This window comes from Morus notabilis, unplaced genomic scaffold (genome assembly GCF_000414095.1).
Source record: "Morus notabilis unplaced genomic scaffold, ASM41409v2 Scaffold99, whole genome shotgun sequence".
NCBI classification, from domain to species: Eukaryota; Viridiplantae; Streptophyta; class Magnoliopsida; order Rosales; family Moraceae; genus Morus; species Morus notabilis.
The window spans coordinates 2,175,381-2,199,608 of NW_010362482.1; the positions used below are offsets into that span (position 1 = coordinate 2,175,381).

At 33.8% G+C, this 24,228-nt stretch overlaps 2 protein-coding genes across 2 annotated transcripts; both read right to left on the reverse strand.

Moving 5' to 3' along the window:
* Nucleotides 1-14,727: 14,727 nt before the first annotated feature.
* Nucleotides 14,728-16,558, reverse strand: LOC21410445 (protein JINGUBANG). Its single transcript, XM_010102222.2, has 2 exons — nt 15,042-16,558; nt 14,728-14,878 (listed from the first exon to the last, which is right to left on the reverse strand). The coding sequence occupies exons 1-2, from the start codon at nt 16,398-16,400 to the stop codon at nt 14,861-14,863; spliced, it is 1,377 nt and encodes a 458-aa protein (XP_010100524.1). The 5' UTR covers nt 16,401-16,558; the 3' UTR covers nt 14,728-14,860.
* Nucleotides 16,559-21,697: 5,139 nt separating this feature from the next.
* LOC21410446 (metalloendoproteinase 2-MMP) lies at nt 21,698-22,980 on the reverse strand. The gene has a single exon (XM_010102223.2). It carries the CDS (start codon nt 22,852-22,854, stop codon nt 21,730-21,732), a length of 1,125 nt encoding a protein of 374 aa, XP_010100525.1. The 5' UTR covers nt 22,855-22,980; the 3' UTR covers nt 21,698-21,729.
* Nucleotides 22,981-24,228: the final 1,248 nt, after the last annotated feature.

Below are 24,228 nucleotides of genomic sequence, written 5' to 3' on the forward strand. Positions count from 1 at the left end.
CATGAACGGATCAGATCAAGCTAAAAGAAAATCAAAAGAAGCTACAAAGTGTCCTTAAAGAGGTTTTTATGTCGTTTACTGCGAAACACACACGGGATATACCCTAAACAGTACTGTTTAGAAGTGGGATGCCTTTTGTTTTTTGTTTATTATTATTATTATTATTATTATTATTTTTACAGTTTAATGAAGAAGCAAAAATTCATGAGAAAATTGTGTTGAACTTAAACGTAAAGTGCATCGGTCTAAAATTTTATCTTTTAAATTTGATTAATATAATTATTTAACTAATTAAAAATAATATTAATTAAAAATAAAAAATAAAAATCTATATTTATACACTTTAAGAAATATTTATCTCATTTTTCTTTTACAATAACCTCTACATAAGCTACAACGCAGTATATACCAATTACTAATGTTAAATCTCTTTCAAGTTTCTACCAAACAGATAAAAGAGAAAGGAAGATGCGAAGAAGAAATTCTTTTTGGGTAACGTATTTCAAAAATCAAATTGCTGCAGGTAAAAAAAAGCTGATGCCAATCTATGCAAATTTGTCATCGCAATGATTATGACTCCATTTGTTGAGGCAAACCAAAAAGTCGCACAATGTTTGGTACGTAGGGGCAAGCATATAGAATATAGACACACACCCAAGATCAGGCCAAGAGCCACCACGTTAGGCTTCACGTCAATTTTCTGCCATTTGACTGCTTTAAGAGATGTCCAATCATCATGCAACGCGTGGCAACGCAGAGACCTAGGGCACACCTGATAACGGATCATAAGAAAGAAGCGAGGGATTTGCGGTGCCATGCCCATGAGAATGTCGGGGTAAAGTAAGAAAAATTGCTTGTGTGAGAGTAGTAGATAACGTAGGACTTAGGAATCCTTCTCTTAAGTCAAACCTATTAGTTGACTTTTGTAACATATTAGCTAGCTCCTTCCTCATTTGGGGAATGGGTTCTTATATAGTACCTTTACATTATAAATTTGTAAATTTGTTTCATATATTTAAATTTAAATTATTAATTCTATTACAGAGTAAAATTCTCATATAAAATTTAAATTTTAAACATCAAAATAAAAAATTATGAGTTTGAGTATACCTCTCAAACGAGTCCTAAATCTAGTATAACTTTTATAACCTTAACACTCAAAATTAGTAAATATATATATATATATATATATATTATTGTATTTTCTTTACGTTACAAGTCTATCATATCTTATCCAACTTTAATTTTCAAACCTTTCAAGTTTCAAAATAAAAAATAAAAAGAACAAATTATCGTATCTTTTGACACTATAAAAAGTTCCTTAATTCGTGTGAAATTGTAACTAATACCCTAATTTTAAATCCTAAAGGTAGTAAATAGTAGTTTAAAATTTGGATTTATCACTTATACCCCCTGAATTTTAGGGTCATTCTCAGTTTGCCCCCTTTAACTTTAAAAACTCTCATTTTACTCCTTGAAGTTTGAATTCTTTTCACTTAAATCCTTTTGTTGTAATTTTTGCTAAAAACAGATAGAAAATAAAGAAAACAATACAGTCACACGGTCTTTCTGTTTAGATTTATGTTAAAAATAAACATATAGAGAACCACATGACCACGCGTAACTCCCAATTTTTCCGTTTGATTTTAACATAAATTACAATAAAAGGGGTTAAGTGAGAATAATTCAAAGTTTATGGGGCAAAGTAAGAGTTTCTAAAATCCAGGAGGTAAACTGAGAATGATCCTAAAATTTAGGAGTATCAGTAAGAATAATCCTTCAATTTTAAAAGAAAATTGTAAGAATAAAAAAATAAATTGGTCGCTAGAAAATAAGTAATTATTGTGTAAGGAAAAAAAATATTACATATTGATTAAAAAAATATATAACCTTCATGCAAATAAATTTAGCAACTTCTCAATTTTTCAAATTTGATTGGAGAGTAAACTGGGAAATACCAACTTGCTCGTGGAATAAATCTAGTAAATATCGAATTTATTAAAATTAGTCACAAGATAAATCTGAATAAATTTTGAATACACCAAATTTAGTCATAGCTTAAATTTGATAGATTTCGAACTTACTTCTATTTACTAACTACTAAAATAATTTTCACACATTTTTATCCTGAGGAAAATATTATTTACCTCCTCCTTTATATATAATATGGATTAATGACACAAATATCTAAACTTTGGAAGATGTGTTAACTTTGAAAGATGAGATCTACAATTTCATTTTATTATAAAATATGTACAAAATATTACGTATAATGACACTATTGCCCCCAGTAACGAAGTATATATGAATATTGCAACTCTATGATAATGTTGTTGGAAAATACGGCATTGAGTACGCAACAAAATTTTAAAAAATTTAAATCAATGTTAAAGCTAATCAAGAACATGTTCATTATGCTATATAACATAAATACTAAATATCTAAATCATACTTTTTGAGATTTAGGAAACTGCACGTCTGACCGATCAAAGTGTTCCAAACAGCAACCGGAAGAGCCTTAACCAACTGGTCTTCTTTGCTATTCTCGTTTCCATGATCGGAGTGCGGGTGAGCACATGTTGTTCAATCTCCTCTTGGTATTCTTGAACTCCTTCCAACCACAAGAGAGCCAAAGGAAAAATCGTTCTTGAGAATTAAACAATTTTTCCTCTTAGGAATCTTTTGTCAATAGCTTCTAAAAAGTCTCTCAAGTGACCTAATGAATAATGTGACTTAATAGGCTATTTGTAGTGTTTAAGAATTCATATTTCCGTAACAATTAGGTTTCTCAAAGTTTATCTCGCTTACAGAGTCAGTTTCGCCACGTCAGCATGCGTTACACGTTACAACCGGCCGACTGGTGACAGAGACGTTATAACTCACCGGTCGACCTGTTTTCATGAACCAGTTTACCCGACAGGTCGACCTGTCTTCATGAAGCGGTCTACCCGACTGGTCGACCTGTCTGCATTGACGAAACTTATTTTCCTAGTTTTTCAGCACGAGAAAGTTGCATAGAGCCTCAATTTTGATTCAAGCAACCCAATAGAGAAGTTGCATGATCAAAATAGTCATATAATAGTCTTCCCATATTAAACAACTCTTAAAATAATAATTCAACCAATTTATCTAGAATTAATTTATCAATTAATTCACCCGATAAATCACTCATGAATTAACCAATCTCATATAAACTTTGAACCTCTTTTACGGAAATAACACAAGTTACCAATATGTAGGAAATACACCGTATCGTTACAGGAAATTATGTGAGCTAGCAAAAGGACCCGGTGGACATATATAAATCAAGCTCCTATAATCACAATGCTACTTGTAAACCAGCAAGTCCGTCTCATGATTATAAAACTCTAGCGTTACTCCACTAAAAGCCTAGAGCTGCACTCTCGATTTATATAGCATATTTACAAAGCTCTGAATAGCTCTCGTCCATGACTCAATATATTAGTGTATGATCCCCATAAGATATCCATAATCAACTTGAGGTTAAGTTCCGTTTTACCTTCCCGATTACATTTATCTTATGTTCCCTTATCACACCATCGGAAAAACCACTATTCGTATCATTACAAATAGTAAACCATTAGATAACACAGAATAGTCTAGTGGCCAAGTGCTCGTATTTTCCAATCCACAGATAATGCATAAGAGGATATCATTGACTCTTTGTAGGAGCTATGGATTCCACTATCTATGAATAACAAATCCACACATACACGAGTCATACCCTCAATGTACCGATAAGCGTACCTTTAAATAATGTCAGGATGTCACCATTTAGTACATCAAAAGATACAAATCAAGCATATGGGTTCATTATCTATCTCAGGATTAAGATGATAATATATAATTCGTCAAAAATGAATTATTTTATTCAAACAGAATAATTAATTGAAACAATTCAACTTTGGTCCGATACAATATAGATTTCACCATTAGAAACTATATCAATATCTCTACCTACGGAGTCCCGCCTCCGACGACCATGACAAACCGTCTCCGTTAGGAAGTAGACGACATAGCAATCTTAACATGAATAAAGCGTCCAACTTTATTCCCTTGATTGTAGATCACATGATTTAGACTATCATCTTTAGATTCCTGTCTTCTACATGTTCTTCTCATTACATGCATGACCTAAAGATTTAGATTAACATCTCAGACTTTCAGTTTGCTTATCATATATTCAATTAATATAAACATAAAGAGGACAATACATGGATATATGAAATAAATAAATCTTTATTAATAGTCAAAATATCTTAAAAAACATTATTACATTTATTCCTAAGGGCATAAACGCTAATAAATGTTATCTATCATTATCAACGAAGTCGACCAAGAAAAATCTATAATATCAACACATATGAGCCTAAAGATTACAACTTTATGATGATTAAATAATATTAAAAATTTGAAAAGATTGATAATGGTTGTGTATGATATCTAGACGCAATCATTTTTATTCTTTATGATAATGATCAATATATCATAGTATAAAAAAGAGCAAAATGAATACTGTACATTATTAACTTTTTAAAAAATAATTAAACAGAGCTGTAGCATTATAAAATGTAAATAATTTTTAATATGAGCTTCTTAAAATTGACAATTTATATGTAAATACTTTCATAATGCAGCCGTAAGGCCTCAGGCAACCTAAGATGAGCCTCATTTAGATGGGCCAGGGATAGGCCCAAACTAACATAGCTAACATAATATCTAGGTGAAATTATTAAATAGCATGAAATTAAATTAAGTAAATAGAAGATTTTAAAACTATTTGAACTAAATAGTAATTTATCGTGTAAATATTTTATTTATGACTAGTAAAAAAAATTTCGACGTAAAATTTTTTTTATGACTGGTAAAGAAAAATTCATGTAAATAAAGATTTTTTTACCACAAATTATTTTACCAGTCGTAAATAAAAAATTTACACAATAAACTGCTATTTATTTCAAATAGTTTTAAAACCTGCTATTTACTTAATTTAGTTTCAAAATTTTACTATTTACTACAATTTTTATTATAAAAAAATAAGCCATTTTAAAAATTATTTAGGTAAATAATATGTTTCAAAATATTTATAGTAAATAAAATACTGTAAATGACATTTGCGAAGCTTATTTATTATAAGTTTACCTTATAAATTTATTTGTTTTGTAAATGAATCATTTACTAGAAATATGTTATTTACTAGAAATAGTTTAAATATGTTATCTATCATAAATATATATATTTTTTATATAAGGAGAGGAGGGATAGCACCACTTTTAAGGGGAGCTCAAGAGGACTCGAATTCTCAATCTATGATTGAAGTTGAGGAGATTACATTAATTAGATTGCCCTCACTTATCACCATAAATATTTTTAAACAATAGTCTATTTGCCATAATTGACAGTATCTTACCCTTTTTTTTTTTTCTTTTTAAGTTCTAACTTCAAACATAGGAGTTTTAATAAGAGTATGTTTGCAGGTTATAAAAGTGAAAACTTCGTTTTCACTTCATGTCATATTCTGTAGGGCCGTTTAGTTCGTTGATTCGAGTTAAAATATGACTTTATATGAGAATTTTTTACTGTAATAAAAAAGTTAGATGTGACTGTTTCTGAGAGCTTTTTACTATAACAGAACTTGAATTCTAAACTCGAATCGGTGAAATGAACGAGGCGCTCTACTTTTGATGAAAAAAGGTTGGACCAGCGCAACACTAGTGTGTGCTAATTTTTAGCGTCATGACACGTTTACTTAACTAAATATATTTCGCGTTACTCGCTCAGCAATAATTGAGTACTTATATAACATGATATCTAATGCGGTGTAAAAAGAATAAGTGAAGATCATATTTGATAACAGTAAGCCGGCAGGAACTTTTTTTTTTTTATAAGAAATAATTCAATAAGTAAACTATGCGTATGTACATAAAATGCATTTAAATTTATTAGGGCACAGTAGTATAATAGACTAGTCTTTGAAAGAGTCAAGAAAATTGATGTAATGTTTGCTGCGTGTCGTGTCAAAAATCACCAAACCTATATTGCAGTATCTGGTGTACATGTTTTGCTTGTGACTTCTAATTAATATCATTTTAGGTCTATTAATAGTGCACGCACTCTTCTCCACGAATTGAACACCTCTAGAGCTTTGTCATGCTTTTCGTAATAGAGGAAAATGATATCAATATTTTATATCCTAAATATTAGATCAAAAGTGTTATAAATGAATGATAAATTGCACCCCAAAAAAAAAATCGCAAAGAATAAGTAAAAGAGAGATACAAGAAAAATTGAGAGGTGAAGTAACTCTATGTTATTTATTTCCACTTGCAAGGGGTGACAACTACATGCTAATAAAACCTCTATTTATATGTTAAATAATATTCATAAATATATAAGCGACATTAGAAGACATAAGTTATCCATGAGTTACACACAATACAAAGGAAATAAATTGAAGATAATCGTTCATTTCACTGATTTGAGTTTAGAATTCGAGTTTTGATACAGTAAAAAGCTCTCAGAAACAATCATATCTAACTTTTTTACTACAGTAAAAAATTTTCACATAAAATCACATCTCAATTCGAATTAAAAACTCGAATAAGCGAACTAAACGGACCCTAAATGTAAATAAGACAATATGTTTGGGATGAAATACCAAGCCGTGACAGCTGCATGATGTATATGTTGATGTATATATAAACTTTCCCTCGCTAATTAATGGTATCGGTGCATTATTGTATTGATGAGAGGTATATTCAACTTCTGTTGATGTCATCATCTTCTTTTGTTTGCGAACTATTATTAGCTGAGAGGTTTTTTTTTACAAGAAAATACTTTCAACATATCAAAAGCTTGTACAATGTAATGCTAATTGCTAGCGACACCACCAACTAATATAAAGTAGTTTCATAAGACTCCCAGATAAATTATATTTTTTTTTATCATTTATGGAGTTAAACATGATAGTACTTTCAAGTATTTTCCATTAACGAATATATTTGTATATGTTGAGAAAAACGCACAATTATATTCACGCAGTAGAAAAATAAATTAAAATAAAAATAATAAAAAAATAGAAAAAATAAAAATTTAAGTGGTTCGAAAAAATTTTCAACGTCCACAATAGAGGGAAAAAATTTAATTAACAGTTTCATAATTATACACTCAACAAATTTTCTCACTTTCTCTCTATCCAAAACACCTTACACCCTTGCCTATCTCTCTCCTTACTTTTCTCTCTCTCTCTCTCAAAAGGAGGCACTATGTCTCTACACTTTTCTCCGAGCACACTTTTCTCTGAGCACACACATAAAGTCTTACATAAAATACTTATTTATAGACTCCTAATAAACCATAAAATAACCCTTGTCTAAAAACTGAAAACAGTAACTTACCCAAAAAACACAAAATAGTAACTTTCTCAAAACGAATTTGAGTCAATTACCTAACAATCTCCACATTGACTCAAATTCTCTCAACTCACTCAATTGGGCAACGATGCAAACTTCAACAAGAATAAACATGTGTCAAATATAAACTCTCCACAAACTTGACATGAGGAACTATCTTCTTCTTCTTCAAAGCATCTTCACTGCCACAAGTCTTCACCATCTTGCCTTTATTGTCTTCAATTGTAATCAACATCTTGTTGCACTTTTTTACTCCTACAACTTCTTTCATAATAGAAAAAGACTCTTCTTGGCATGGTTCCTCCTTCATAGCTCCACCTACAACTATTGTCCTAATAAGCTTATACAAGTTTTTCACTTTTTCATCATTCATGACTACTAAATCACCTCTATTGACTTGTATAAAACCACACTCGCATAGTACTCACAACCCAAAGTATCCAAAGCTCCCAAAGAAATCAAACTTCTCCTTAGTTGAGGAACATGCCTAACATTTGTCAATGTCCTCACAACTCTATCAAACATCTCCACCTTCACAGTACCTATTCTAACAGCTGTAGCACTAGAATCATTAGCTATCAACAAAGTACCGGCATCATAGGGCTTATAAGAATCAAACCACTTTTTATGTGGACACATATGAAACGAGTATCTAAAATCTAAGATCCAAGAGTCAAAAATATTTTCATTAGTAATAACAGAATAAACATCATCTTTACTATCATACATGTCGCCAACAATATTTACAGAATTTGAAGTCTCTTGGGGTTCTTACTTTCTTTTTTCTTCTAGATGCTTCTTCAGTTCGTTACAGTTACTCCTAATATGTCCCTTCTTATGTCAATAATAGCACTCAATATCCTTCCTTTGGCGGGCGGGATTGAGAACGATCATCTCTTTTATCATAACATCTCCCTCGTGACTTGCTGCTACCCCTATTCAAATCTGATTGTGCCACTAAAACTTGTTCAGTATGAGATGTAACACTAGGCTTTTTTATATTTGCAGTCTCTAACAGAGCAGTCGACGCCTCATCCACAGTCAACGTCGTCTTTCCAACTAAAAGTGTAGCCACCAAAGTCTCATATGATTTGGGTAAGGAGACCAACAAAATTACCGCTTTATCTTTCTCATCAATTTTGACCTCTATACTTAACAATTGAGTTATGCACTTATTAAAATTATTTATATGATCCCTAACATCAGTTTCCTCATCCATCTTCAACTCATACAATTGCTTCTTCAAATATAATCTATTTGTTAGGGATTTCAACATATAAACTTTTTCTAATTAATTCCATAACTCAGAAGGAGATGACTCATTCATAACCCTATATTTTAGTTCAAGAACCAAACTTAAACAAATAGTGCTTACCGCTTTCGCTTTCAATTCTTCCCAACCTTCATCTTTCATATTTTCTAACTTTTTTCCTTACAACGCTTTCAGTAATCCTTACTGAATCAGAACATCTTGACTGTACTCTGGCAGATGGAAAAATTACTATTACTCTTTTCATCAAACCACTCAAACTTTATCCTGGACATCATCTTGACTTTTTTGTATAATATTCACCACAGCTCTTATACTAGCTGTTGAGAAGACTCCACATGCATGTGAAACTGGCCCAACATACTTCAAGAGCCCAACTTGACCCAAAAAGTTAATCTATTAGGTCTTGGGTCCTACCATACTGATGGTGCACTTTGGATTGCAGATGAAGACAATCGGACGGCCAATGAAGAGCATGAGTGGCAGGGGCGCGCAGAAGAAAGTTGAATCCAAATTTGCTTTTGATTTTTTTGAAGTATTTTCAATGCGAACTCAACTTCAAGTTGTACTTTTCACCTAATTTAAACACAATTGATGATTAATAAAATTATTAGAGGAAAAACTAAATAAAATCAACTAAAATAAAATAACACAACAGAAAACTAAACTAAAAATAAATAAAACAAATAAATTCTTTAAGAACAAAGCAAATTTAAATGCAAATAAAAAGGAAAATAACTCTATTTTATAGAGTTATCACATTTCCAAACTTACCTTTTTGCTTGTCCTCAAGCAAAAACAAGAAAAGAAACTAAAAACAAAACAAGAGAAAAAATTGTGCTAATATGATGATTCCCGAAAAATTTCCTCAAAGATTGCCTAAAAGTATAGCTTAAGGAAAACACAAATAATGTCCAAGAAATATGAGTTGTCCTAGAGTTTGTCTCATTCTAATTAAATTGTTCCGTGTGTGTGATTTGCAATTTCTCTTTTTCATCGCGTGCAATTCGAATTAGTTTATGCAAATATCAATGAAGCATAGGATCTCAAAAAATGAACAAGTCCCGTAGGTTTTTTTTTCATGTCTCTCTCCACTAATGTAGACTAGCATATCACCAAAGATCATTAGGACTTCATTAAGCTTGTAATGTGCGATTTGGGTTAAGGTAGGATATGGAAATTTTTTTTGCCTCAAATCACCCTTCAAAGCACATTAATCACTCTAGGACTTTCATAGAGCTCAATTCTCCCTTTCAAGTAATATTCTTAAATTTATTTTCAACATTCTTTTTGTCAACCTATTTTTTTTTTCCAATCGCCTCCTACCCCCAAACTTAAAATCAACATTGTCCTCAATGTTGTGAAAAGAAAGAACATGGAAGGTAAGAAAACAACATCCCTACCCAACAAAAGTGCCTCGAAGTGTCGAGCTTCTTGTTTTTTTTGAATGAAAGTAATGGGCGTCACGACTCTGTGCTCCATGGTTTCTGACTGGGAACTAATGGGTGTCGTGGCTCTCTATGTAGGCGCTGTGGCACTGTGTTTTTTTTTTTGTTGCACTTCTAGCACACTAAAACTTCAAAACTCCACCCTTCCTCCCTTATTTTACATAGCTCAAAATCTTTTCTTTAGAGTGACCAACATGCTTATGGGGTGATGGACAGAAAATTGACTGTTACTCGAAAGGCTAGGCTAAAGATGTGGGTAACAAGGAAAATGTGACATTAGGCTCAACGGGATATACTAGGGATAAAAATATATCATGGTAGGCTTGAAAGGCTCAAACGATCCAAAGATGGCCTAAATCATTTTCTTGGTAATATGAAGTCTAGGATTTCACCTCAAGAGAAAATCAAGCAAATTCTAGGACTTTTGAGATTAAAAAAAAGCACATATTCACATAAACATTATCTAAATCAACATGCAATTCAAAGATCAAGGCATAGTGCTCAAATATGGAACAATCACAATCAAAATAAAACTCACTCCAAAAATTAAACACACACCTAGACAAAATTCACACTTTTCTAAAAGCTATAAAAATTATCAACCATGGTCTCATCATCGGAATGAGGAAAATCACCAAAGAAAGCACAATTCATCTCAATTTATTCAAAATAAAGAAACAATTCTTTTAAAAAATCATTTTTTTAAACAAAGAAATGTTTCACCCTCTAAGCTCTATATGCACATCATCCTCAAAAGTGTAAGCAGTCAAGACAATAAGGAAAAATTTAAGAAACTCCCCTTTTTGGTGCTTAGGCTTGGTGCATGATAGCTTCCTTGAATTTGCACCGCCTCTCGTTAGCTCCACTGCTTGTACCTATAAAACAAAAAATAATAATAATCAAAATTTCCTAAAGCCTGAAAACTCAAACAAAACAAGAAAAATTCTAGGAAACTTTGGTTGCCTCCCAAGAAGTGCTTGATTTAATGTCTTCAGCCGGACGTTTGGAGAAGTGCTCATCAAAGAGCGGCTTTTGCCCATAATAAGTGTCATACAATACGATATATGGGTCTAGATTATAGGTGTTCTCAAGCTTGGCATGATTTGGAAGTATTTGGCTCATTGTTGCAACACGACTTCACTTCGATTGATTATGAGCTTGGGTGGAAAACTTCTCTTCAGGCTCGATCATGTAGAGGACATAATATGGTGATGGTGGTGTCGGAGGGAAATAAGGATTCATTGTTGGTGTGTATGATAAAACCACTAATGACCTCAATTCAATGGCCTCGTATGCTTCTTCATCCTCCAACGGCTCTCGTACCTCTTTTTCATTTAGGAAATCCTCAAATAATCCCTATAATTTCTCTTCACTCACAACTTCGCTATCCATAGCCATGCATGCAATTTGATCTTCATAAAACTCATGGTTTTGGATGGACACCCCGTTACTTAGCAAATCGGTGTCGACACCACGAGAGTCCAACTGCGCTAAGGTTTGAGCAAAAATAGATTTGAAGGGTTCTTGTTCTTCTTCTTGAGGCTCATCTTCCTTTAAAGGCTTGAATTCCCTTGACAACTTCTTTCGAATGTACCAATCTTGATAAAACTTCACCATATCCTCCATCATTTGGTAGGCTTCATCATCGGGTCTTTCACCGAATGAGGTTATACCATAGCCATCTTCAACCCAACTTTTAGTCGCTATGCTCAATCCTTTAATGAAAATTTGAAGTTGAAGCCACTTTGGAATACCATGTTGTGGAAACCTAGCCAATAACTCATTATATCTCTCCCAAGCTCGATGAAGCGATTCAGTATCGTGTTGAGTAAAAATGATGATAGCTTGGCCCATCTCCAACTCAGTCATCATTTTTTATTTATTTATTTTACCTTCATAAGAAAAAAAATCAAAAAAGAAAATTAGAAGAAAAACAAAAGAAAAAAAAATCAATTCACAAAAACCCATGTGGAGGTGTCACAGGCTCTAAGTTTAACTTTTTAATTCTCAATCTTCAATTTTTTATCTTCAAAATATTTTCTCCCCTGCAAAACCTAAAATAAAAAATAAAAATCTTAACAGAATAACCCTAAATTCTTCAAAATAATTTTCTCTGATATTTTCTCCCAACTCTTCCCAGAGGGCTTTTCTTGTTTTTAGGTGCTTTGCTCTGTGAAGTAATCGCAGGGGGTTCTCTCCAATGCTTTTTGTTGCGGCTGAAAAAGGCTTTAAATAAGCCTTGGTTTCACGTGAGCGAAAAAGATATAACAAGGGGCATTAGGGTTGCTGATGTCATCATCCACGTGGCAGCATCCTATTGGCTAGAGGAAAAGCAAGAACACAACATCTTGTGCACGTGGAAAAGCTCTTCTCACGTGGTGAAGGAAGAGTAATTGCAGGGCTGGTCCCTTTTGGTCTTGCTACTGCCAAGGGGGCTATTAATAGCCTCCAAATTCACACGTCAGATGAGCAAAAGAAGGAGGGGCATTAGGACTCTGATGCAAAGGTGGACACGTGGCAAACTTTGAGTGGGTTGGAGCTAAAACTAGATGACGGTGCACTTTGGATTGCAGATGAAGACAATCGGACGGCCAGTGAAGAGCATGAGTGGCAGGGGCGCGCGGAAGAAAGCTGAATCCGGATTTGCTTTTGATTTTTTTGAAGTATTTTCAATGGCAATTCAACTTCAAATTGTACTTTTCACTTAATTTAAATACAATTGAGGATTAATAAAATTATTAGAGAAAAAATTAAATAAAATCAACTAAAATAAAATAAAATAACACAAGAAAACTAAACTAAAAATAAATAAAACAAATAAATTTCTTAAAAACAAAGTAATTTTAAATATAAATAAAAAATAATTCTATTTTATAGAGTTATCACATACATACAAATTATTTCACATTTTCATCCACTTTTTATGTGGGACAACACATATACACTTTTTTTTAACGGTATATACAGATTTAACGCCCGAATCTTAGATATGTAGATAATGGACTTTCTTTTTTTTTTTTTTTCAAATGGACATTCTATTTATTCTGCATCTTTATATCTTATTGCACATATAATTAAGATGAAGACGGTTGAGACTTGTAGAAACATGGAGGTCCCTAAATTGACTTTTAACCTAACTCTTAGCCCCACTTGTTTTAAAGTAAGAAGATGAAATCCTTGACGCCTCGTCGATCGTACGTATACTTTTCCTTTATTTTTCTTTTTGTCTTTTAATAAAGATAGAGACTATGACATCTGTATTTGCAAAAAAAAAAAAAAAAAAAAAAAAAAAAAAAAAAAAAAAAAAAGAAGAGAGAAAAGAAAATGATAAAACATTATAAATCTACAAAAACTTTATAATATAACACCAGCCGCACAACTCTAAACCATTATATTATTTAATTCGTTAAATTTTGTTAAATGTCTATGAATTTTAGTCGTATATATGTCTATGAATTTTAAAATAAATATTTTGAGGTCATCTAACGACTAACATGGATATATAGAGTTTTTCTTTTTCTTTTTCCTAATCCATTTCTTCAAATAGGACGGAATCTTTTTTCTTTCTTTTGGTTCGAAGTTGGAAATCGTGGTCTTGTTAATGTTTTTTTTTCTGGGAAGTAGTCGTCATATAGATCTTGGATTAATCTGCCGAATTAGATATATAGTACAATAATTTGAAATCGGTGCCCATTTCTCACCTGAATCCCTCGTGCATGGCCAGAGAGGCTCTTTTGCCCAAGACGTAAAACCATATGTGTATAAATATATATAATTACAATCGACAAGTGTATTTGCATGCCTTACAACAACAAGACAATATTGACGGTCATGATTTTGCTAACCCTTATGCGATTAAAGACATGCATGCATATAAACTTTTATGCATTTTTATGGTCGGTTTAGTTTCTTAATTTGAGTTTTTAATTCGAATTAAAATGTGATTTTATGTAAAAAAACAAAAAATGTATTGTAATAAAAAGTTTAATATAATTATTTTTAAAAAAATTTTACTGTAACAATTGTTCTCCTCAAGAAGTACTGTCATATAGAGGAAAAAAAAGGTGAATTATGCGGCCGACAATCTAGCTCTGAGAAATATGAAGTGAATATTGAGCACTGAACCGGGAGCACTTTTGACACAATAATATTAAACGGTACTTGACAATATGTCTTGTAAAACTAGTACTACTAGTCTATTTCCCCTTTAGAATCTGTGCGCTAAAAGCTAAACCGGTTACTAAGAGAATGTTTATTTGTTGTATTCAATTTTAATTTTGAATTATAATTCATAATTTTTTATAGTATTTTTTTTATAAAAAATATACGTAAAATAAAAATAGTTCTGAGTTATAGTTTTAAATTCATAAACTAAACGTTCATTAAATTCTGCACTTTACCAAACACTTGTGTTTGGTATGAAAATTCGTATCATGGTTTGAATCATGATTCGTGACTCGTTAAAGTATTTTCTCTCATAAAAAACACACATAAATTGAGAATGATTCTGAATTATAATTCTAAATACATGAACTAAACGTCTAAAATTTCCGCGCTTTACCAAACACTTGCGCCAAATATTGTGTCAAATGTTTGAATGTTGTGCCAAACTTTGCATTCATTCATATGTTCAACGCAATTAGGAATTCAGGACTCCGAAATCCATCCCCATTTTTTTCTCTATAAAATTCAAATATTCACACATATTACTATGGCGCGCGGTATACCTGCATAAACAAATATTCAAAAATAATAATGAAAAAGGGTGCAACTCTATAATCTCACCACCTATATTTGAACATATAAAAATCAAATACTAATTGAATATAACAAAAACCAAAAAGAAAAAAGAACTCCAAAAACAATTTAGGAACACCAAATTTTCCAAACCTTAATTTCACAATCCAAACTTCCACTATAGACCAAATAAGAACTTCCCAGATCAGAGCCACCATTTTCACTACTTTTACAACTACCATTAAGTGCCAAAGTCAAACATTTGACCGGCCGTCTATGCCCTTCCAAAACAGCCAAACAGGCATAACTCTTGTCAATCCCTCTCCTCCAAACTCTCACACTACAATCCGCCGACCCACTACACACCAAATCCGACACCACAGCCAAGCAAAGTATGGCCTTGTTGTGCCCTCGTAGCGCACCCACAACCACCATATAATTCCCATTTTGCCCTCCACCACTACAACTATTACAATCTACACCCCCACAGCCACAACCATGATATTCCCTCTCCCAAACCAGAATCGACCTATCACAAGCGCCCGAGTACAAAACCTTCCCGTCACCACTAACAGCCAAGGCATTCACCGCCGACCGGTGCTTCTCCAAGGTGGCCACAAGAACATGTCGTTTTTCGCCCCGGGGCTTAAACCACGCCTTGATCTTCTTGTCCGCCGACCCTGTGTACACGTGTCCGTCGCTGGACAATGCGATGGTGTTGACGGCGTCGTCGTGGGCGTTGCTCACCGACTCCAAACACTTGAAGTCCGACACTCTCCAAACCTTAAACGTACGGTCCCACGAAGCCGAGTAGAGAAGAGAGCCGTCGTCGGAAACTGCCAGGCCCGAAACGGCGTCGTTGTGGTGCACCCACGTGCTCTTCTTGTGGCGACGGACCGTGACGTAGTTCTTGGCCGAGAATAAAGTGAGGAAACGATCGTTGAAAGTGGGAAGAGTCGCTACACATTTGTAAATGTTGTCGTTGTTGTTGTCGTCGTCGTCGTCGTCGTTGTCGTTTTCGATTTTCCAGACGCGGTTCTTGTGGTCTTGGTGGGCGGTGAAGAGCTTATCGCCACAAACGACGAGGGATTTCACGGCGCTATTGGTGGTAACGACCAAATTATTGCCCGATTGATATGGGGTTGTTAGAGAATTAGGTACGTAGTCCCGGGCCCACAAGCGGACCGTGCCGTCGGAGGAGGCGCTGTAGAGGAATTTTCCGGCGAGGACGAGGGAGGAGATGTAGGAGGAGTGAGCTTTGAGGGTGGCGACGACGTCGTATTGGTGACGGCTTAAGTTGCGGCTTAAGTTGTGTTGCTGTTGTTGGATACTAATCTCTAGAGAAGGGACTGAAGGCAGACTTGGCTGGGAAGAAATGGATGAAACTGACGATTCTGAGTGAAGCTGGTGATTACTATTATTGTTGTTGGAATTAAGAGAGTATTTATCAGATTTTTTAAATTTGTGTGAGGACTGATCATGACATAGTAAACGACATGGAAGAAATCCCATGCTATTGTTTGAAGAGGTGAAAGAGAAACCGAACGCAGAACTGGGAAAGGTCGGAAATTTGGTTTGGTCTATATAGAGAAGATATTTTGGTTACAAAAGCATATAAATGTTGAAAATTTTTGGCAAAGGGTTATGAGGTCACAAATGACGCGGTTTAATTATAGGAGGGCCATATATATATATATATATATATATATATATATCAGTCATGCAAGTTGGAGAGGGTTTAGTTGCACAGGAGAGTTACAATTCAGAGACAGCCCAAAAGTGTTGGGGAGAAAAAAAACAACGTTTGAATTCCTCCCTTACTAACATTCTAATATTCTATACACATTCTGTATCAGTTATAATGATAATTTAGAATTATTTTATGTTGTGCCAAACCGTGATGTTTAGTACTTTTATTTTTTTAACCGGATAAAAATAACCTAACATGTAGATATCAATTAGTTTTATGAAAATTGCACCTTAATTTGGAATCATTATATTTTATCAGGTCCGTCAATCTTGTGTATATATTTTTATTTTTTGATGAGATTCTAACTAAATTTTGCGATAAAAAACATGGAGTTCAATTTTAATTTAGAAATCGATGACGATGAGAAAATGAAACTCTTTTATCTCCCACAGTTAAATCAAAATCAGCTTTTAATAAATTAATACACTTTTTTTTTTTTTCAATTTTCTTTCAGAAAACTGAAACCTGCAAACCCATGTTAACTTACGTAGGTTTTGAATGAGAAAGTGGTTTAACATTATAGCACTTTCCGAGAAAAATGTATTTGGGATTTGCAGTTTGTCCTCTCTCGTTCATACGGAAAGGTCAAATGGTACTTAAACTGTTAAGAGAAGTTGCCTTGACACCGGTTTTAGAAAGTGAATGTAGTGCCGCGACAAAACCAGAGGCTTCCACAAAAGTGGCTTATCCAGTAATTTGCAAGTTGGTTCGATTCTTCACCTTTCCGCTAACTTTTTTTGGTTTTGGTTCAATATGGCTGATAGCTGTTCGATCATCAGCCATTCGATAGTGATCCATTGCGCCCAAGTTTTTTTTTTTTTTTTTTTTTTTTTTTTTTTTTTTTTTTTTACTTTCACTTTTACGTCTACAACTATAGAAAGAAAAAACAAAAAGGGGCCCACAAGCCGAACGTGTTACACCATCTGAACACTCACCAATGAAAGATGAGCTCGTGTTTATACTGCTTACGAGTCATAAGTAACCAGCAAATCCAATTTTTAAGAATACCCTTTTAAAATGCAGCCCTTTTTATTTATAATTCTTAACACTAATTTATATATTTTTATCTTTTAAATTAGAACTAATCAAGTGGTAAATTTTTTTAAAAAGTACTTTTAATAAATTAGGTAATTAAAAAGTTAAAATTTGTAATTTTCTCAGTCTTTCCCTTTTTTTTTATTTATTTATTGAACTTCTATGGTTTTTAAATTTGAGTTTGGCTTAGAGAGTAATTAAGAGGACCTTCTAGATGAATGTGTTACCGACTTCAGATTGTTGTGACGCTTGAAGAGATTTACATGGGTCTATCAGAAAGTGGTTGTTGGGGCCCTCCTTTTTATTATGAGCTATACCATTACCATTGATCGATATATGTGGTAATGTGTAAACCATTTGACTAGGTATTTTTTTGTTATTTGCAGCCAAATTGCCAATGCGTGGGACCACTAGCTTCTTGGAAGCAAGTGTTAGTCCTTTACTGAAAGAGAATATGCTTACAGTAGTCAAAATTGGGAAACTAGGAAATGCATATTATGGTAGGAAAAAAAACAGAGAAAGTGAAAGAAGCAGAAACTGTGGAGAGTCAGTTTCAAGCCGTATAAATTTTTTTTTTTTTTTTTTTTTTGAGAAAATTAATAAGCGTGCCCTTCTTAATTTGTCTCTTTAGTTTTGTGGCCTTTTTTTTTTTTTTTTTTTAGAGTTCTATCCATCTTGAATTGACATCCAAAACATATGTTTAACCTTATGGTGTTTAAGAAACTGTATAAATCTTCATTATGTTCTCTTATTAGAAGCTAACTCTTTTGAATCGTGTAAATTAGATTGGATCTGCTTTTTGAAGTTTAGTTAATTAGGCCTCATTTATTTTAACGATTTGAATTTTCAGTTTTAAATTTCTACAGTTAAAAGTTCTTAAAAAATGTTAAATCTAACTTTTTTTACTACAATTAAAAGCTCTCAGAAAATATCACATCTCAATTCAAATTAAAAACTTAAATCCGCAAAACGAATGAAGCCTTACTCGACCGCTTGCACGTGTAAATTAGACATATATTTTAATATACTTATTTGTTTTAATTATACAAATTACGCCAATCCAAGCACTAGAATCATTCAAACAAAAAAGCTTGGTTTGCCAAAAAGTGGGCTACTTGGGGAGTTAGCAACAATTCCACTGCAGGCCAGATCTCCCCCCAAAATCTTCTAAATTTATGCAATAGTAGAAAATAGGTCAATATGAAAAGCTTAAGAATGTATATATGTCAATTTTTAGTTATAGAAATTAATATGCCATAACTTGTCAAGTTATAGTTCATAACCAGATAAGTTATGGACAAACTTGTCAAGTTATGGTTCATAGCCAGACAAGTTATGGACAATTATGGACAGTAACTTATCAAGTTATGGTTCATAACCAGACAAGTTATGAACGAAAATAATAATTTAGCCTATTTATTAATTTATGTAAACTATTGACCTATTAACTTTAATTCATCTCAAGTCTTGACTTATTTTTCTCTTTCTCCCCTCCAAATTTCCCTTGATATTTGGGTTTCAAAACCAACATTCGCAGGTATGCTCAAGGGGAAAAGCCCATTAAGGTAAAGCAAGTCCATCAAAGCCCTCTTGGACGTCAGGTGCTAAAGCCCATTTAAGCAGTTTGTTTATCTGTTGAATGAGGTTATTTTCCCAATTCCCCTATTGCCCTGTCGAGAAAATTACGAACTTGCACTTCAAAGTGTATGGGTATTTTATTCTTTATTTTTAATTAATACATTTTGACTAACATAATATTTAATTAAAAGAGTATTAATAAAAAATAAGAGATAAAAATTAAGACTCAAGATTATTTGTCTCTTTTCTCTTTTCTTTTTATCTCATGTAGTTTGAGTTTATGAGGAAAAATAACTTTGTATTTGAATGTTTTTAAGATCATACCTTTGAACTTCAAATTCACGTCAAAATCTCTACTTTTTAGCTGACTTTGATCCTTAATTAACAAATTCAATTTCTAAAAGATCCAATAACAAAAATGAATTAGGCGTGATGTTTAAAATCCAATGAAAACAAATCATAAATATTGCATTTTCAAGCTAAGCTACCTAGGTTAAAAGCTTAAAGTCACCATTAAGTGTTTGATTACCTATTTCTTTATAAGGTAAAAAGGATTTCATCAATTTAAAAGTCAGATACAATTGTTCACTGAGGAAATGTACAAAATTAATGTGAATTTGAAATCCAACGGTATGATACACGTCTAAAATACTAGGTTAATTTATTTGTAAACTCAAAAGAGACAAGTATAAAACTATAAAAATTAATGCCAGTTTGGTAAGGGGATTCAACTGATTTTAACCTTGGGTCTACACCTAAACCCATGTTTGGAAGGGCATAGTCAGGCTATTGGGTTAGAATCAGATTGGAGTTTTGGTCCGGATCAGGGACATGATTCTTGTTCGTTTGGTTCGTGTATTCAAAATCATGATGCAGAATCATTTTTGTTTTACGTGTATTTTTTAAGAAAAAAAAAACACTGTAAAGAACCATAAATCATGATTCAAAATCAGTAATAAATATAGGAAACAAACGGGCAGGGCCCCCCTGATTTTGCCCGTTGGAACCCATTTGCATTTTACGTGTATTTTTTAAGAGAAAAAAACACTATAAAGAACCATAAATCATGATTCAAAATCAGTAATAAATATAAGAAACAAACGGGCAGGGCCCCCCTGATTTTGCCCGTTGGAACCCATTTGCCACAGTGAAAATCATTGTGCTCTCTTGCAATTAATACACTTGCAATCATTTGTTCTGGGTTTGATTTTTTTTTTTTTGGGTCTGTAAAATCACATTAGCTCACTTTACTAGACAATCAACAATCAAGACCGAAAAAAAAGAGAATATGCAAAAGAAATAATGGTTTCATGAACAATTTTTTGCATTTATTTCTCTTTCAACTTATTATTAATTTTGAGTTATAACTTTTTTTCTAATACTTTTGTTTTTTTAATTATATAACGAATTATATTTTTTTAAATTACATGTAACGTAATTTACACGTTTAAAAGCTGGTTCTTATTTTAGTCATGGTTCAAAATCAGAAAACAAGACAATCAAACACTAGTTCGAATCACATTTCACGTTAGAATCAGAATCATACCTACACACATCCAAATAAAGGTTCTAATCACCATGAATCATGATTTTGAATCTAAAGACCCAAATCACACTAATTCCAATTCTTATATCAAACGGAACCTTATTCTTGAATTTTACAACAAACTCCACTTTGATCCCCAATGCTTAAAATGTCATGAAACTGATCCCAATTTATAGCGTTACAAAGTTAGTCTTTTAAATACATGTGCGCTAAAAATTGAATAACAGATTACATGTCACCCATGTGCCATTTAAGTAATAGGTAAAGAACATTCCAATAATTTGTGGGTGAGATTAACGGATTGAATAAGGGGTTCATGAGGTTTTTTTATTTTAGTTTACACTTTGTATTTATGTTGTGGGACATTTACAGTGAACTTCAATAATTCAATACTATCATCATGTCACAGGATCCACATTTTATTAGTGGATACCGTTGATACCTTATACAATTGCTCTATATCATATATGGAAATGGTTTTTCCTATTAATTATTCTGATCAACAGAGATCATCAGCCTCTAAGACCAACTAATGAAAACGGAATACGTAATAAACAAATAAATGTCAAAATTTCTACTAAAATAAAAAGGTGTGAGTATACTCAACAATTTTTTTTAAAAAAAAAAAATTATATATATATCAATAGTGTAAAAGTGATGTCGTATATAAAAAAAACTAAAAAATAAATAAAAAATAAAAAATAAAAAATAAAAAACCGAGATGGCGTCATAGCGACGTCGTATATGTCTGTTTTGGCTGTCTTCCAAGTCCAACACCTACTCAGCCCCCATAAACCAATGTACAACGGAGGACCTTGGAAGTAGCCAAATTAATTTATGCCCTGACAATAACAATTTCTGACAGATAATGTTACTAAATAACAAAATTAATATCAGAAATCAGGAGGAAAAAAAAGTATATTTATACAAATCTACAACAAAAGCAAACCCAATCCAACGGAAGAGAGAAAGCCAAGGTCCCACCGCCAGCTCGAGCGGCGGTGGTCCCCACCGTTGGACGTGTTTTCCTGGTGAGAATTCGGCGATGACGACGACGGCGGAGTGGTGTAATTGGAATTCGCGCCGTACAGCTCCTGAATCCCCTGAATGTCGTCACTGGCGAGCTCGACCTTCCGAGTTTTCGCCGAAATCGTCGGGTACATGATCGCCTCTTCCACCGACGAGTGTCCGAGCCCAAGGAGGTGGCCGATCTCGTGGACGGCGACGGATTCGAGATCGATCGCCGACGATGTCGACGACTTAGTAACGTCGCCCTCCGCCACCCAGGTCTCTGCGCCGTCGAGGTGGAAGCGCCCGCTCGTCGGCGAGAACGCGTGCGCCAGCGTCCCCAACACGCCGTCGAACGGCTCGCCGTCGCCGTGATCGCCGGTGTAAAATGCGACCTTGAGGTCCGCCTCGTAGTACGAGTCGGTCTCCGTGAACGTCAGCGTCGTGACCGCCGCCCACCGCTCGAAGGCGCGCGTGAACACCTCCTTCGTGGTATTCGAGAGCTCGTTGTCCGGCAAGAAAGCGTAGGTCAGATCGCGGTGGTACTCCGGCCACGTCGGCCTTCCTTCGAAGAACGAGTAATGTCGGACAGCATGGAAATTCAGGGACGAATTAGACGACGCTGGTTTTCCCGAATTCATCGTAGACGTGCCGTTGACGATGTCGGCGTTGCCGCATCGGGACTTCATCAGGTTCTCGATCGTCTTGTCGTCGAGCTCGCCGGTGACATTGAGGTTGAAGTTCTTCTGGTAGGTCTTGATCGCCGATTCTAGCTCGTCGTCGAAGTCGTCGGTGAAATTGTGCTGAGAATCGGGAATGTAGCCGAAGTTTTTGAAATAGTCCTTCAGCTTCGACAGTCCGTCGGACTTCTGTCCCGGCCGGCATCCGGTGAAGTTCTTGAACGAGTCCCACGCTCCCTTAGCGGTGTCGTTCGGGACCTGCCATGGCGGTGTGGGTGAGATATTAGGGTGAATTCGAGCTGAAATTGGAGTATACCAAATCGACGATAGACATAACGCAATTGCCAAGAAATAGAACCTCAATTTCATTTTTTTTTAATCTAACTATATGAATATTTAATTTGAGAATTCAGAGAGAGAGAGAGAGAGAGAAAACCGGTAGAGAGGGTGTTTGGATAGAAGGAAAATGAGAGCAGAAAAATACAGATAAATAGGTTGGTGAGAAAGAAGGCCGTAGCGGCAAAAAAAAAAAATGTTGGGATTGACGAGTCCATGAGAGTCGTATTTGAGGCGGGGGGAGTTTTCTTGTTGAAGCGCGTTGAATTTTTCAGGTTTTGAATTCTCGAGTCTTTTCTTTACGGCGTAGTTTCTTATGAAGTAGGGTGAAAACGACAGCGTTTGGAGTTATCTTTTTTCATATTCGGCCCTTTTTTAAATAATAATATAAGCATTATTTTACTAATAATGTATTTCCTAATTCCTAATCCTAGAAGGGTGAAAATTATTGACGAGAAAATAAATGGAATTGCTTTGACTTTTGCATTATAACTAGAGAGAGTACAGGACAAAGCGGCCGTCAAACGTGGGAGTTGAGATGCCTTTATCGCTCTCGTGGAGATTTAGAGGAAATTGTCTCTTGAAACGGCCATCCACGTGGCAAAGTCCTAGTGGTTGTTGACTGATAATGTAATATGATGGATGGGTCCCTAATCTATGTCATTTTATAAACAAAAAATATATCAATTTGAATTTGGAATCTTCAGGCTAGTCAGACTAATAATACACAAATAAACTAACAAAGATAGTTTGGGGAAAAAAAATTGCTTCCATAAACGAATAACGAAAACAAACTAATCATACGAATAAAAAATAAAAAAAAAATAGTTTTAAAATGAAAAGAAAATAAATTGGTAATCGGAAGGACAAAACTTTATCCGCTATTTATAGTTTTATTTTTCTCGTTATATTTAGTTATTGTCTTTCTTTATATCTTTTGGTCATAATTAGAAGCTTCATTAAAAAAAAATTTAATTTCTTACACGCAAGTTACACCTGACCCATTGTTCATCATTTTCTTAAAAAAAAAATCATTTTTTCCTAACTTTTGAATTTTATGCTTAAGTGGAATTACATCATCTATTACGTTATTAGTTAGGTAGCGCGGACGTGCGGCACTGGTGGCCTAAAAGTGAAGGAAAAAAAAAAAAGGAAATCGAAGTTTCTAATCGGGCCAGCCAATCACAAGAGTTCCCTAACCAGACATTAGTTTTGTTTATTTCAAAATTCTCATGTTACGTGTGGCAAAGTAGTTCACAAGGTTTTTATTCCAAAAAGGTTGCTGAAACAAAAATTGTTAAAAGAGTTCCAGATTTCTTCAAGAGAAAGTTCCGTTGACAATTTACTTTTGTTTCTTTTCAATCTTTCTAGAAAGTCGAAAAATTGGTCGTAGTCTTTACAGAATCC